The following is a 15,230-nucleotide window of genomic DNA, read 5'->3' on the forward strand; positions in this document are numbered from 1 at the left end:
ACAGCCGATGAGCTGTACGTTTTTAAAGGGTTGGTTTAAAAAAAGAATATGCGACAGACCCTACTTGGCCTACAAAGCCTAAAATAGTTACCATTTGACCCTTATAGAAAAAGTGTGCTGACCCTGGGCTAATATTCCTTACCGTCTCCATCACAGTCACCCTTGGGGAGTCAGGCCGTCCCCCATTGTCTGAGGACCTCCTGCTCAGATGTATCGGGGGAGTGGAAAAACACAAAGCCTCTCCTGATCAGTCACCTGCCGCAAAGTTGCATGTCCCCAGGTGGAGGTGAAAGGCAGGGCCAGGGCCATCAGCGTTGCATGGCGCGGCCCCAAGCCCTGTATGCGGCCCACACACACCGATGCTCTGTTCTCTCCAGGCGGGGAGGCCCAATCAGCTTTTCTTCCAGCCGATCCGGCCGGCGCCAGCTGCACATTGAGGGGGCTTCTCTGGAGCTGTCAGACGATGACACAGAAAGTAAGACCAGTGATGTCAATGAAACGCAGCCACCCCCGTCCGAGTAGAGCCGGAGGAAGCCGGTGGAGGCGATACAGTGGGACGCGCAGGGACAGCCGCCGCCGGCCTGCCTCGGGGCCGCCTGCAGATTTAGGAAACGGGCCGCTGCAGGATTCCTTACTGAAAGGTCGACTGTGTCTTAAGGCTTTCTGGCCTGCCCATACTGTATCCTGCTTCAACCCTAGGTTCCAGCGCTCCCCTTTTTATATACACACGTGCACAGCACACGCATTCAACAGGTTGTCTCTTCACCGCATCTGTTTTCCATGTATCCGCCAAGAGACCATTTTATAATACATGTTAGGAAGAGAACCCTTTTTGAAAAAGCAAACTCCAGCCCCCTCGTTCCCAGGTGCGGGGTGACGGGGGCAGCCGAGGCTGTTGCTCAGACGCCCTGCATGCTCTGTCGTACGGACAGCACCTTAGTTCTGTGTTCGCGTGGCCCCGACTCCTCAGCTGCATGGAGTCGCTTAGAACATTGTGGAACCTAAACTGCACCTGTAGCTCTCGTTTTCTCTGAATAATGATCATCACTGGTTCAGTGAGCAAACTGTGAAAGGGGCTTCAGAAAGGCGGGGAGGGGCGGGTTGGACTGGAGGAAGCAGCATCCGTTTGGGGGTTACCATGCCCACCTCCCAAGGGTGGCTGTGTCCCTCCGGTTGGTGGTGTCCCGCATCTATTCCTGTGAACTGTCCTTGGCCAGGGCTGGTCTGGGCACGAGGCTAGTGGCCATAATGCAGCTTTGGCCCCAGGCGCACCACCACCTTGACCTCTGGATGTGGTCTCCTCAACGCTGGCTTCACGGGGCCACCTTCTCATCAGAAGCCCGCAGCTCTGGGCCCCTAAGCAGGAGGGCGCGGGAGGTCCGCCCTCACCAGCCAGGCTCTCGTGCTGACCTTGCAAATTCAGCCGCTGCTTTGAGCCCAAAATGGGAATCTTGGTTTTGTGTTCAAGACTTGTTCCAAGTTTGTTGGTGAGGCTTGCAGAACCTTGAGACCAGATGCCATCTGCCTGAATGTTGACATGCCAGTGGATGTGAGTCCGTTGTCCCTTCCCCTTCCCCTTCCCTAGGACAGTGTTACAGTGAACAGCTAGCATTCTTTCCTGGTTGATAGTTGAGCAAACTGACATTACAGAAAGTGCCTTAGACACTACAGTACTAAGACAACGTTAAATCTATTATTTGCCTCTATAACAATTTCATGTATTAAGTTTGACTGTGCTTCACATCATGTACCTCTCTAGTCAAAGTGGTATTGAAACATTAAGTGACAATGATCAGTGTTCATTACAAATCTTGATCCCCTGCAATGTGCTTGACAACACAGACCTTTTGGGTTAAAAGCTTTAACATCTGTTAGGAAGAATTTGTCACCTGGGTTTCGAATCTTTGATCCCCCCCCCTTTATGAATTGTACTGGCTGTTGGTCACCAGACACCTGACTGCAAATATCTTTTCTTGTATTCCCATATTTCTAGACAATGATTTTTGTAAGACAATAAATTTATTCATTATAGATATTTACGCTTGCTCTATTTACTTGGAGGAAAAAGCACCTGTTGAGAATAAGCAGAGTTGAGTAAAGAAGAATAACCACATGGTCGTGGCATCTGCTCCCCTCTGTTCTCAGTTTCCCACCTGTGATGACTGGAGCTTGGTAGCTACAGTCTTAAAATGAGGACAGCCAGGCCCCTTTTCTCTGAGGAGCTCTGCACTCCCAGAAGCTGTCAAACAACGGCTCCCTCCGGGCAGTCTGTGTTCCAGGCTTGCCATCACCAGGGCCCTTGCAGTGGTACAGACGTTGGTAGAAGGACTGCCTGGTGTGGGCGCTGGAGACTAAGGTCTAAGGGAGAAGGGAGCCCTTTAAGGCAGCAGGATGAAGCCTTTAGGATTTTGGTCACCAACCAATGAAGCTTGTTACTGGATTAGTCTTTTAAGAGATCCAAGAAGTTTCTGACTGCATTTTGGGTAGGATGCCCATTGGAAATGCTCTGGGGAGGATTCAGTGGTGAGACCCAAGGGCAGCCTCTCTAGTGTGGACCAGCTAGGATGAGCTGGGTAACGCGTAGAGAATGTGGATTTTTTTTTTTTTTTTAATTCCATAAAATTCTTCAGTTACCCTGGGTCTAGTAGTGTGAACTATCTGCTCAGGTTTCCTGGGAACGGTGGGGGCGTGGGAAGTGCCAAACACTCAAGAGCTGTCCTTCCCTGCTGGCTGGCTGAGGGGTGGTAATGGCAGTTTCCCAGACAGCCTCTGAGGGGAAACACCATCTACAGGGATATTCCAGGTTCTGATGCCCCAGGCGTGCTAATTAGAAGGGACCTTTGTTCACCGAGCAAACCACCACTTCACAGTTGAAGAACGGTATTTAATGAAATCTTTGTGGGGTGTTTAGAACACAGGGAAGGCCATTTATGGGAGCTGAGCTCAGAGTGTGTCAAAACCTCAAGCTTGTGGTTCCACCCAGCAGGAGAGTAGTTGGTCGTGAGGAGGAATCCAGGAAGACTGGCGGGGAGAACCTTGTCCTCCAGGCTTTAGGTGAGGCTGTACTGGGATTTTACCTGGGGGCTGTTGTGCACACATCCTGCTCTGCCCTTGCCATGCCACAGGCACTTCTTTTTTTAATGCAGACATTTCAGGGAATTATTTCAAAAGGTCTTGGTAGCAATAACGCGTATTCCTAGCCTGACTGGCTTGTGGGTAAACCTCTGCAGCCAGAAAGGCTCTAGGGCCCTGTCACGTTTCCTTTCTGCCCCCGCTCCCCATCCCTGAGACCGCCTCAGCTAAGACAAATTACAGACCATAATGCCAAGCAAGTTGTGTCATAGCCAGTCCTCCCTCAGGCTCTCAATTCAACTGCCCCAAGGCCCCCTCCTCCCGAAGCCAGCTTTGCTGGGGGACAGCCGTGTCTGTCAGGACTGGGGACAATAACAGCTCAGTTGTCAAGCTTGAGGAACCACCCCTTCCTGCCCCACTCTCAGCCCCCTCAAAAAAGGAAAAAAAAAAAAAAAAAAAGCCAGAATTCTTAGGAAGTAGAGAGGTTAGCTGCCCTAGTTCCAGGCAGGTCTGTGACTGAAGCTCTAGGAGAGACTTTCACACAGCCTTACTAGTTGCTCCGGGAGGAAGGGAGAAAGCACCCCTCTCTCCCCACCTTTCTAGGAAAACATCTGCACCAAGAGCTCGTCACGTTGAGTGTTTGCTAGAATGCTGTGTCCTGTGCCAACTGTCAGGGCCAGACCGGGCAAGCCACTTCTTTTTGTAGCCACCTGTCCTTCGGGAATCTAGCAAATCATGCGAAGTGTCTTCCATGATTCATGTAAGAAATCTCATTAAACTGTCAGAAGGTATATTTACACGATGCCAGTTTTCACAGATGATGCTAACTAATTACGGTGCCTGTGTGCTGTATGCAGAGTCTGACCATGTCTTTAAACCCTTGATGAGGCCCGGAATTCATGTTTCAGTGAGGTCTGTTTATTTTTTCCAACTGGCCCAACAGTGGGATTCCTCCCAGCTGAATGGATTTCATGAAGCCTTATTCAAGGTGTAACATGACAGTGACTTCAGCGCTGGGTTTGACTGAAAGACGCACAAGGTTCCATGTTGCATAGATTCTAAGATGCCATTTTTTCACATATGTAAAGGCGCACGGCTTACAGTTGCTGCCAGCTAGGTGGAGCTGAGATGTGGCTGTCGTTGCCTGACCCTTCCTGACGAGACCAATAAAGCCCAGCATCAAGCTTGCAGAACGAGCGTCCACAGCTTGGAAGAATCTCCCGGAACCATCAGTGATACACGCTTCCCAGAAATGCTGCCTCGCCAGCGTGCGTCGTGGCACAAAGGACAAGACTGCTTAGGAACACACGGACAAGGACGACCTGAGTCAGAGCCTCGGGCTCTCAATGTGAAGCTCTGGGAATCTCACTTTCATTTTCCTTTTTGTATCCGAAAGAGGGAAGTGTGATGGAGGTGATGAAAATCTGTCTCAAATGGTCTAAAGGAGCGCTGATTTCAGTAAGTCTAAGTAATGAGCATTTTCATGGTTCTAATTGGCACATTTTTCTTAACAGTTCAAAAAATAAAGACGTATCTTAAAATTGTTGGTGTCTTGATTCTATGAAATATAGTAGTCTCCAGGCCAGTTCCCCAGGTCACGGGGCAGGTCTGCCTTGGGAGATTGGGCAGATCCTAGAACACAGCACAGGTCTTCAGGCCAGTTTGGGCAGTCAAAGAAAATGTCTCACTACGTCAATTTTTTAAAAAATGAATTTGGGCAACTTTACAGAAAAATTGAGAATCTACAAATAGTAAACTATTCACACCCTTTCAGTCCATTTCCTGTCGGCGCAGGGATGTTTTTATGATGTCGCAGTTAGCATGCTCATCTGTTCTTCCCCTTTTCCCACTAGCCATTCCCGTGTATTCCCATCATCCCCATGGATCACCACGCTGCACGTGGAGTTACAACGGCTCTGTGAGATCCTGGTTCTGCAGATGAGGCATCCTGACCGTTCCCACCATCACATATTTGCATTATTGCAGTTGAAATTTATTATTTTTTCTTACCGTCATGGGGTATTATCCCAAAAGAAGAAAGTTTTTATAGGTCATCATGTTGTAGAGTGACTCAGGACTTCTAGAGAACAGTTTAGTGACACCAGTAATAAAAAGTTCACCCATTTCCGTAAATTCTAGGTGGCAGTGGTTTAATTTGCTGGAGTTTTTTGTGTGGTTTTGTTTGTTTTGTTTGCTAGTTAAAACAATCATGTTTTTTAATCAGAGCCCAGTGTTTTTAGCTCCGTCATCTGCTGAGGGAGCAGCAGGGCTCTGCACTTCACCTGGACATCACTCAGCTGACTTGATTCGAGCGTGTGCCAGGTAACCACGGCTTAGGTGCCAGCCAAGCTTACCTTATCCCACCAGCCTCCTCCCAGGCCTCCACCCGCAAATCAAGATCCAGGCAGGATCCATGTTTTAATGGGGGCAGCAGTCAAGCTCAATACCTGATTAGAAACACCCCACAAGTGAAAAGGTTACGCTTCTGTCGAGTTTGCATCGTTTCCCGGGGGGAAGGCTTCAGAGCTTACCGGAAACACCAACATAACTCCAGTGGTACAGACAGAAACCATGGCCCCAAGTCAACCCCACAGCCTAAGCCCCACTTGGTCCCCCACCACCACACTGTGAGATTTGTATCGTTTTCAGATTCTCCTCTTCACATGCAAGATCTTATAAAGGAAATCTGTTAATATTTACTCAAGACTGTTACCTTTCCTTAAAACTAAAAAAGGGCTACTGTATTCCCTATATATAACAGTCATGGGACCAGTTTTGAAATAAGATGCTTAAGTCATAGGAAAATGATTTACAAATACGACTCCCCTAACCCCATTTTTAGGAAGCCCTGGTGGTACAGTGGTTAAGAGCGCAGGCTGCTAACCAAAAAGTCAGCAGTTTGACTCCACCAGCCACTCCTTAGAAACCCTATGGAACGGTTCTGCTCTGTCCTATAGGGTTGCTATGAGTTGAAATCAACTTGATGGCAACAGGTTTGTTTTTGGTTTTCCCATTTTTAGGGAAGACTCAAGTAATACTTATTTTTAAAGCCAAGCTATACTGTTTTTCCATTTGTTTAATCTTTGGGGGAAAAAATCCATGAAGTAGAAGAATGTAGAAAAAGGCTCATCTTAGCATCTTCTAGCCAAATGAGAAGACAATAGAGTGCTTGGACCATTCCACTCCCTGGCCTCATCCCCACTGGCAGCCAGGCTGGGGGGTCTCAGTCCTAGAGGGAAGGAGAAAGGTAGCCCTGAAGCTATGGCTCATCCCTGGGACCTTCCTTTCCCCAAGGGGCTGGCTTCCGCCTTGCTCTCAGGAGATGGCATCTCTGGGCGGGCTCCTGAGAGGCAGCCTGCAGCCAACAGCTCAGGACAGGGAGAGCTCTTCCCCCTCCCACAGCTCGTCCTTGCCGAGCATTCAAAGTCAGCGCCTCTGCGTAAGACGGACCACGGGAACCAAGGGCAGTGAGGCTTCAGTTTGGAAAGGTGGTGGGTGAAACAGAAGGGCTCTGGGCCCGTTTCCGGTCCTGTGAGCGCAGGCAAGTCGCTGAAGCGCAGGATCCGCTTTCTCTTCTGAAAACTGAGGGTAAAACCAGCCTAGCCAGGACGTTTATATACGGTTCTAACAGGCTTCACTTGCTGAGCCAAGAGCCCAGCTCCGGCTTCTGGCTGTTAGCTGAGTTGGTGGGGGACAGTTTCTCACCCCACTGGGCTGAAAGGATTGCTGGCTCCTACTGATCCGGGAAGATGTTTCAGGAGCAAGGAATGGGATTGGGTGGGTGAGATGAAAACATCTGGAGACAGAGGCTGTCCTTCACCACCTAAAAGACAAGCCCCCTCTGGGCAGGGAAGACCACTATGTCATTCCTGAAGGCTTCAGTGAGCCACAAACCCGGGCCACTGGCACCCCTAGAAGAGAACCTACTCAGGCAGGTGGCTAATTGGCAGTCAGCAAAAGACAGGCAAGCAGTACACAGTACCTCCCACGCCGGGTGATAGGGTGACAAAGTCTCCGTGTGAGCAAGTACAGAGTAGCACCTTGAGTCAGCTCAAGACAAAGCCTCCAGGAACAGCTAACAGCAGATATCCCTGCCCGTATATTAATGGAGAGAAGGAACTTTTGAAAATGTATCCTCCTTTATGTTTCTTATTCACTTAGGAATTTAATTCATTTACTTAATTCTCATTTACACAGTTTTAAAACTAAATCAACTATCCTACTTAAGTGAACAGTATTCAGAATCTGATACAGTCAATACAGACCCCAGTTTATACATTCAAGTCCACTCACCATATGTCTTGCTACCAAACATCTGGCACCTTCCCTCACTTGCTGGAGTCAACCTGAGAGATGAGGAGAGAAGCCTAGATCCCAAAAGCTTCTACGGCAGGGAAGTCCACGCAGCTGGACAACCAGCTCCTGGACATCCACTGCAGTCACCCCCTGGCCAGCAAGCTCCCTCCCTCCCTCCCTCCCAGAGGCCCGCCCTCGGTGGCTGTCCATCCATCAGCACGCCCTGCGTCAGGACAGAGGTGACATGTGATTGTGATCCAGCTCCAGTTCGTCTCTCAAGAAATGGCAGGACCCCAATAAGGCAGTCTCAACCCTTTTTTTTTTTGTGAAATTTATTGTTTCCACATTAAAAGATTTTTTTTTTTTTTGAGGGGAAGAATTTGTTTTTTTAACCACATGATGATCCTATCCAGCTGCCCAGAGTAGGACACCATCGTAAGTCATTAACATGCCATATGAGTTCTGAATAAATAAAAGCTACAAAGCCCAAGTTATATACAAATATCTTAGGCAAGAATGTTTACAAACCTATATACAGTAACACAAATGTAAACAGTCAATGCAGCATGAGATTAATCAAAGAGTGTACAGGGACAACCAGCGACGGTCGGCCGGCCCCCGGGATCAGGCCACTCAGCCCTCCCTAACACAGCTGCACGGGCCCTCAGAAGACACAGCAGTGCTCTCGAGATGTCATTTCAGCTGAAGGACTGGGAGCTGGCGAGGAGGAAGCCAGCCTCTCCCCGAGTCTGAGGCACGTGGAGGAGGAGACGTGAGAGGGCAGCCTTGTGTGCCTAGGCCCCAGAGGCCCCTGCTGTCTGGGCTCAGATGAGAATCCGCTGCACTGGGAGGCAAGTCTATGGAATGAGAACTGCTCAAGTAAAATCGGAAGGTGCAGAAAATGTTCCCTAGTTCAGTGAGCTTCCTGACTCTGCCGGAAACAGCCCCAAACTGTGGCGGGTGGAGCTGGGGGACGCATGATCATGAGCACTGAAGATGCCTGGGTGGAAGCTTGGGAGGAGGGCCTACATCGACCTGATTGAGGGGAGAGCTTGTAGAAGATTTGCAATGTCCTAAACACAGCTAAGTCCTATCAGTACGGCAGGGTGGGGTACGGGACGGTGTGATCAATGGGTAGTTCTGCATCCAGTGACCAAGTAATACACGTACGTATCACCTTGTGACCCACGAAAGTGCAATCATGTGAAACCAACGGCACTACGGCGGGCAGAGAAAACAGCCAGTATTGACATCGCGCAGAGTCCTGGGGCTGGGCAGGGCCCAGCGGCCGCCACTGCATGCAGCCTGCCATCTGCCAGCCACGGGGAGGCAGATGGAGGGCCACGGGGCTGGGCCCAGGCACCGAGGGGTGAGGCGTGGGTGTCCTGGGTTGCTGGAGGAGGGCAGAGGCCCCCGCCTGGAGGCCGGGCACTCACACACTGAGAGGCAGCATCCCCGGTGCTGACGACGGGCGAGAGGAGCCCAAGCCAGGAGGAGGAGGAGCTGGGTCAAAGCCGTTTACTGCCCTGTGGGGTGACCAGGGCAGACAAGGTGGGGAGGGAAAGAGAGACTGTCATTTAAAATCACTCTACACACAGCGAGAAATTTATCTGCCCTCTAAACTAGCCCCCTTCCTGGCCCAGAGCAGAATCCTGGTGGCCCAGGAGGAGTGGCTGCCTGTAAAGCAGGCTGGTCAGAGAACTGAGAGTTCAGGAGTCCTGGGGTGAGAGCACCTTCCCTCCCGGCAACCTCATCTCACAGGCCTCTCAGCCACCCTCCTGATTTTTCTCCTATGAAGCAGGCCTAAATGCCTCAATAGGGGGCTAGTTAAATTTAAAAAACACACTAACACTAAATGATGAAATCTTATATGACCATTAAGAACACACTGTACAGAATTTTTAATAGCATGGGAAAATAGTCAGAATTAATGCTAAGTGGAAAAAGAAGCAGGTTACCAAACTGTGTACGTTCCATGATGTGGGGTAAAAAAGTCAATAATATAGATCCTAGATTCTGGACTATAGCCTATTATATAGATGGAGCCCTGGTGGCGCAGCGGTTAAGAGCTCCGCTGCTAACCAAAAGGTCAGCAGTTTGAATGCACCTTGGAAATCCTATGGGGCCGTTCTACTCTGTCTTATAGGGCCGCTATGAGTAGGAATCAACTTGATGGCAACGGGCTTGGTTTTGGTTTTGTTTATAGACAGACATAGGGTCTCCAAGGGGCACCTGGTGATCTGAACTGCCGACTTTTTGGTTAGCAGCCATAGCTCTTAACCACTATGCCACCAGGGTTTCCGCAGACAGACATTACTCTCAACATAGCTAAATCCAGAATGCACGGGTATGAGTGTGGTTGCGTGTATACACATACCTATACACATGTGTACATAAAATCATTTATATCCTAGAAGGAAAATTTAACAATAGTTGGTTTTCTTCCCTCTGAGTGTGGGTAAAGTTTTATTTCATTATACTTCATTATTTTCTAAATCTCCTACAATGTACGTAAATATCTCAATAAGAGGGAAAAAAAGAACTTTTTAAAACTGTTTAGTAAGCAAAGCCAGATGGGTAGGCTTCTCTGTGGACTCAGAGCGACAGGACAGTCCAGCACAAGCGCCTGTAGTCGGAACCCAGCACCCTGGGGCCCAGTGATGCGGACAGCCCAGCCCAGCCCCACCCCCAGTAGCGCAGCCTGGGGAGCAGCCAGGGAGTGAGGGCAAGGCACGGCGCCTCACTCAGGAGGCCACGTCAGCCTTCCTCTTCGGAAAAACTTCCTAAGGAGCTGTGTCCCACCAGCAATCTGGGAGATGCCACCTTCCCATACTTGCCATCACTGTGCCCACCCGCTCACTAGATGGGTCAGGGAGCTAAATGCAGACTCACATAGAGAAGCCCCCCAAATGAAAAGGGCAGACACACATTCCCCACCAAGACAGCCGTCTGTACACTAAGGGTAAGCTCACAGAGAGACAGGCATGTGAAGAGGTAACAAAGGACCTGAGTGGTGTGAAGACAGAATTAATGTCTAAACCTATGAGTCGGGGAGCCCTAGCTGAAGAGACTAACCGTCACCTCTAGTCTGAAATCAAGCCTTCCACACACAGGCCGAGAGTAGCAGAAGGGCTCTGACACACGTAACCTCCCTGTTGGACGCTTCCCTACGTCAAGGACGAACATCCTGGATCACAGTACAGGCCTTCCCTTTGCCTTTTGGGCTGCGTCTAATTCTGAAGCATCATTACACTTGAGAACTTCACATCACCTTCCCCGATTCTGCCAAGGCCATATGCCTGTGCCTCTTCGGGGCAGGACCACATCCTATCTGCCACTGTAGCCCTCACACAATAAGCCCCACTTGTCATTTGTCTGGCAAGTCGCAGAGTCCCCAGGGCCTGCTTCTCGTAGAAACCTCAGGGAGAAGGAAGCAGGCCTCACAAATGGCCTCACCCTAATGTGTGGACATGAGATTCCCTGCCCTCACAGATCATGGCAGCCAGGCACGTGGACTGGAGACAGCCCCCAAAACTAGGCAGAAAGGAAGCCAGGAAGACACTAGCACCTATCCACAGAGGCAAGCAAAAGCAGCAACTGTGAGGATGGCTCCACACGAAGATTTAGGTGGGGATTCTGGCATCTTCCAGCTAGATGGGCCTCTAAAGAACATCAAGTTCAATCCTATTATTATATTGATGAGGAAGCCAAAGCCAGAGAAGGTCCAGTCATTAACCTGAGTCACCCAGCAAGCCTGCCAATGGGCGGTCAGGCCCACAGCCTATCCCAAGATTCCCAGGCTGTTCCCCTTTCCTGGTCTCATCTGGCCAGAGGTCACTCAGTAGCCGTCAGTGAGCAACTACGTTGGTGCTCCCAACACAGGTCAGCTCTCATCAGGACAAATAAACAGTGCCATCCAGGATCCAAAGGGAGACCAAGAAACTAGGGAAGTAGTTTCTCTGTGTGGGCAGCAATGGGAACTCTGGTTCTGAAGGTGGGTGGAGCAGAGAGAATAAACAATCTGCTGGGGTCCCACCAAGCACCACACTTGTGAGTCAAGAAGTGGGAAGTAAAAGATTAGAGGGAGAATAAAGCTGGCCCTATAGGTGGGATTACCGGAGAGATCACTTCAGGGACCTATGAAGCTGTGCAGCGGGGAAGGGTTCTGAGAAGCAGCCTCTCTATACGCACCACATCTGGCTTCAGGGAGTAGCAAAGAGCCAGAGGAGAATGTCCCACCAGACAACACAGGGCGGGACAGTGAGAGAATGGGCAGATCTGGGGCGCATCTACATAAATAGGGTACCAGAAGCTATGAAATTTCATCATCTTACCACCAGCTAAGAAAAGGTGCTAAGGTGAATCGTAAAATGGCAACAGAAGAAGCAAAAAAGGGGAAAGAGGTACATTTAGATGCTAGTCAGCTAGACAATAAATCTAATACAACAGAGAAAGGGTGAAAACTCTAAATCTGTCAAAGAAGCAACAATGGGCACACCTGAGGCCGCAGAAGAAAAAGACCAGGGTGGCCTGGAGCAAACAGATGAGCAGGAGGACTCACTCCAGACTCCCCGCCTCCCTATTTAGATGGAAGCTCAGAGCTACAGCCCTCAACCCAGGCTCTGCTAACTGCAAAGCGTTCCTGAAACGTAGGGTCCCCATCTACCATTCCCATGTGCATTAGGGATACCAGTGTGAGCCCAGAAGTCGGGAGGCCCCCACAGCAAGGCTCTGCTATCTTTAGTGCCTGACTTGAGAAAACAGAAGATGTGGGGTAACAGGAAGAACCCCAGGCTCAGGAAGATAGATGTGACCCCTGGGCCTGACAGGAACCCTCAACTCCCACCTGGACTCCCGGTACCGCCACTCTAGTAGCCCACCCTGCATCAGGAGGGCCACCAGTCATGCCATCCACACTGTCCCAGGACCACCACAACGAATGTGCTTTTGTTTGGAACAGCTGAACCGATAATAACGGTACACAGCCACATGAGACAGGAACTTGAAGGCTCACTCATGATCGGTAAGTTGGTTAAAGCTGAGTCAGCCCCATGCAGTTAGTGAAACCAGTTCAGTTAATATGTCTTCCACTACACACCATGATTGAGAGAGTGAGAAAGGGCACAGCAAACAAATTCAGTTACCCATGAACAACGTGGGGAATATGACCTTCTCTTGCCTAGTAAAAAAAAGGAAAAAACATTAAACAGTAACACAAATACTATTTTCACAGTATGCTCTATACACAGCCCACCAACACACAGCCCAAAAGACATCAGATGAGCTTACAAAAATATGGCAAGTGAGCATACGAAACTAAATAAAAGTTACAGAGAGAAAAGAATGTTTCTGAGAGACTCTGTGGCTGTACTCCACACCCAAGTTGTATCCTTTTAGATGGGTGATACGAACGGCCATCAGCAGATGGACAAACAGAGCAACGCCTGGCAAGCAGGCACAGCAACCCTTAATCTAGGGACTGGCAAAAAGCACACACTAGATGTAATCCTGATTCCACAAAACCCTCAACCAGAACCTACAAAATATTTTTGAATCCCATCAAGTTAAATACATTTACTAGGTATATTAAATACCTAACTATATTTAAGATATATTGCTTTATGGGGTGAGGCTTCATTGCTCCTGAGGGTTTTGAGGGGGGTGGGAGGATGGGGTGTACACACACACACTCAATACGTACATGCAGGTGCACGCATGCACGCACACACACACACGCACACACACACACACACGCACACTTTGATTAACTCTTTCCCGAAACAATCCTCCCCCACGGTGTCCCATGGCACCGGTGAAACCACAGTGACAGCCCTACAGACAGGCTCTCAGGCTTTGTAAATGGGGAGCTCTTTCTCATGCTGAAACTACGAGCCACACTCTCTCCTTGCTCCTGTAAGAACTGGCTTTGTGTTTGTCTGTTTGTCTGTTTGTTTATTTAAACCTGCCAGGTTTAGTAATGGAGCTGGAAGGTGGGCTACCTCCCCTCTTCCTTCTGTAGCCCGTATATGCCATCTTGGCTTTCATCAAGCCAACAGGTCAGCAGGAAGAAAGGCCAGGGGTGAAAAGACAGGCAGGCCACAAGGAAGCCAGAATCAAAGCAAAGCAGCCAGCAAGAACACAGCAGGGCCCACAAAAGAGTTATCTTCAAGGAGACAGCAACCGGACAAAGATAACTCACACAAGAGGTTAATATTCAGTGCGCGTATATACACACCAATTATCATACAAGCAACTTGAGAAAAGGCCAGCCCACAAAAGTATATTTAATTTTTAATACAAACAGTACAATATAAAATATGTACTAATTAAATGAAAACTAAATGTTACTATTTCTATCAGGAAATTCGTTTCCAGTGTCCACTCAGGAAACACAGCCTACACCCGAATCTAGAGTGGTCCCCAGGGGCCAGGGTTAGGTAGGTGAACAGTGCAGACACTCCTGGCTTCAGGTGATACTGGTTCTCCACATCTCCCTAACAGTGGGTCACCTCTGGGCAATCCCCTCCCTGGCCTTCTGCATCAGGAGTCAAGTGGAAGCCAGTCTCTCAGGAAGACGGGAGCCAGAAGCCTGCACAGACAGTGCTGTCGCTCCCTCCTCGGGATGCTCTAGGCTCCTGTCCAACCAATCTGTCCATGGTTCAGGCCTGTTCTCACATCCTGAGGAGCCCAAGGCCCACCAAGAAATATGATTCCAGATAGAAACTAATAACTACTCTTCTGGAGATAACTACAAGTTGCCGGAAAAAAATAAAGGGACACTGTTTCCAATACTCATAAAAACCTTTAACTTCCTCTGTACCATCTGGGGAAAATGGCAGCCCTAATGTAAGAATATCCACCTATTCCATTCACCACTACGCTGTAAAAGCTGCCACTCCTTAAGTCTGCCGGAAACGCCTAGGCCTGAGGAAAATTCATCTTACACTTACCCCACCTGATGAAGTCCAACAGTCAGAAAAAATTCTGATTTATATATTGATATTTTAAATGTGCTTTGAATGGGAATCTGCCCTTAATGAAATGTGTGTACTCCAGAGAACAACCAGCACACTCCATTCTACAAGGATGGGCAGGAGGAGCCTTTTTAGAGTGGACCGTGTATCAGATGAGATCCTTCATGAACATGCCATAATTACTGAGGAAAACAAATACGAGCTCCTTTAAGAAATTACAAGAATTCCCGGAGTTGTATCTGCATTGCTTTTTTAGAAAAAGGAGAAAACTGCCTCTACCACTCAAAGCAAGAGACAGGGGCAAAGGTGCCTGGGTTGCTCCCTGGACCAGGGGTCCTAACTAGTGACCTAGCCTAAGGCACACCCACACAAGAATAAAACTGTGCAGTATTTAAAAAAAAAAAAGTCGAATGATATGTACCGACACACTTAGTGGTAATATAAGTTATGACAGGCCTGCTGCTGAGCAATATTTAAGGTATGATCCCGTAACCGTGTTTAAAAAAACCTATAGCAGATGCATAAAAATATGGTTTTCCATGTACAGGAATAACTATAATACAGGATGTATAAAGTGTGTGTAATACCAACACAGAAAACCTTTTACTTTATAGCATACAGAAGTTGTATCTCTTAATCTTTTTTCGATCCAGTATCTAAATACATAGGGACTTTATATTTTTTTAAGATCTTCAGAAGGTTTGTGGCAGAGCTTGCATTACCATAACCGCAGTGTTCTCTTCTACCCTTAAAAAACCCTTGCTAAGGAAGCCTACCAGCCCATCGGCACCTGGAGACCGGGGGCTCTTCTACCCTTAAAAAACCCTTGCTAAGGAAGCCTACCAGCCCATCGGCACCTGGAGACCGGGGGCTCTTCTACCCTTAAAA

The 15,230-nt window shown here is 48.8% G+C and overlaps 2 protein-coding genes across 11 annotated transcripts in view; one reads left to right on the forward strand and one right to left on the reverse strand.

Moving 5' to 3' along the window:
• The window catches only part of MYH10 (myosin heavy chain 10), a 163,261-nt gene extending 158,655 nt beyond the window's left edge, over positions 1–4,606 (forward strand). For all 6 annotated transcript variants that reach the window (XM_049861492.1, XM_049861495.1, XM_049861490.1 and 3 more), the window contains one exon: positions 378–4,606. In XM_049861492.1, coding sequence (XP_049717449.1) covers positions 378–522 — 145 coding nt within the window. In that variant the 3' untranslated portion in view covers positions 523–4,606. The remainder of the gene's footprint in view (positions 1–377) is intronic.
• A 3,012-nt stretch (positions 4,607–7,618) lies between these two features.
• Positions 7,619–15,230, reverse strand: part of NDEL1 (nudE neurodevelopment protein 1 like 1) — a 57,175-nt gene continuing 49,563 nt past the window's right edge. For 2 of the 5 annotated variants that reach the window (XM_049859493.1, XM_049859492.1), the window contains exon 9: positions 7,624–8,894. In XM_049859493.1, the coding sequence (XP_049715450.1) occupies positions 8,801–8,894 (94 nt within the window). In that variant the 3' untranslated portion in view covers positions 7,624–8,800. The other 3 variants (XM_049859494.1, XM_049859495.1, XR_007513998.1) reach the window with 3 other exon arrangements.

The sequence above is a fragment of the Elephas maximus genome, chromosome 19 (genome assembly GCF_024166365.1).
Source record: "Elephas maximus indicus isolate mEleMax1 chromosome 19, mEleMax1 primary haplotype, whole genome shotgun sequence".
In the NCBI taxonomy this organism is placed as follows: domain Eukaryota; kingdom Metazoa; phylum Chordata; class Mammalia; order Proboscidea; family Elephantidae; genus Elephas; species Elephas maximus.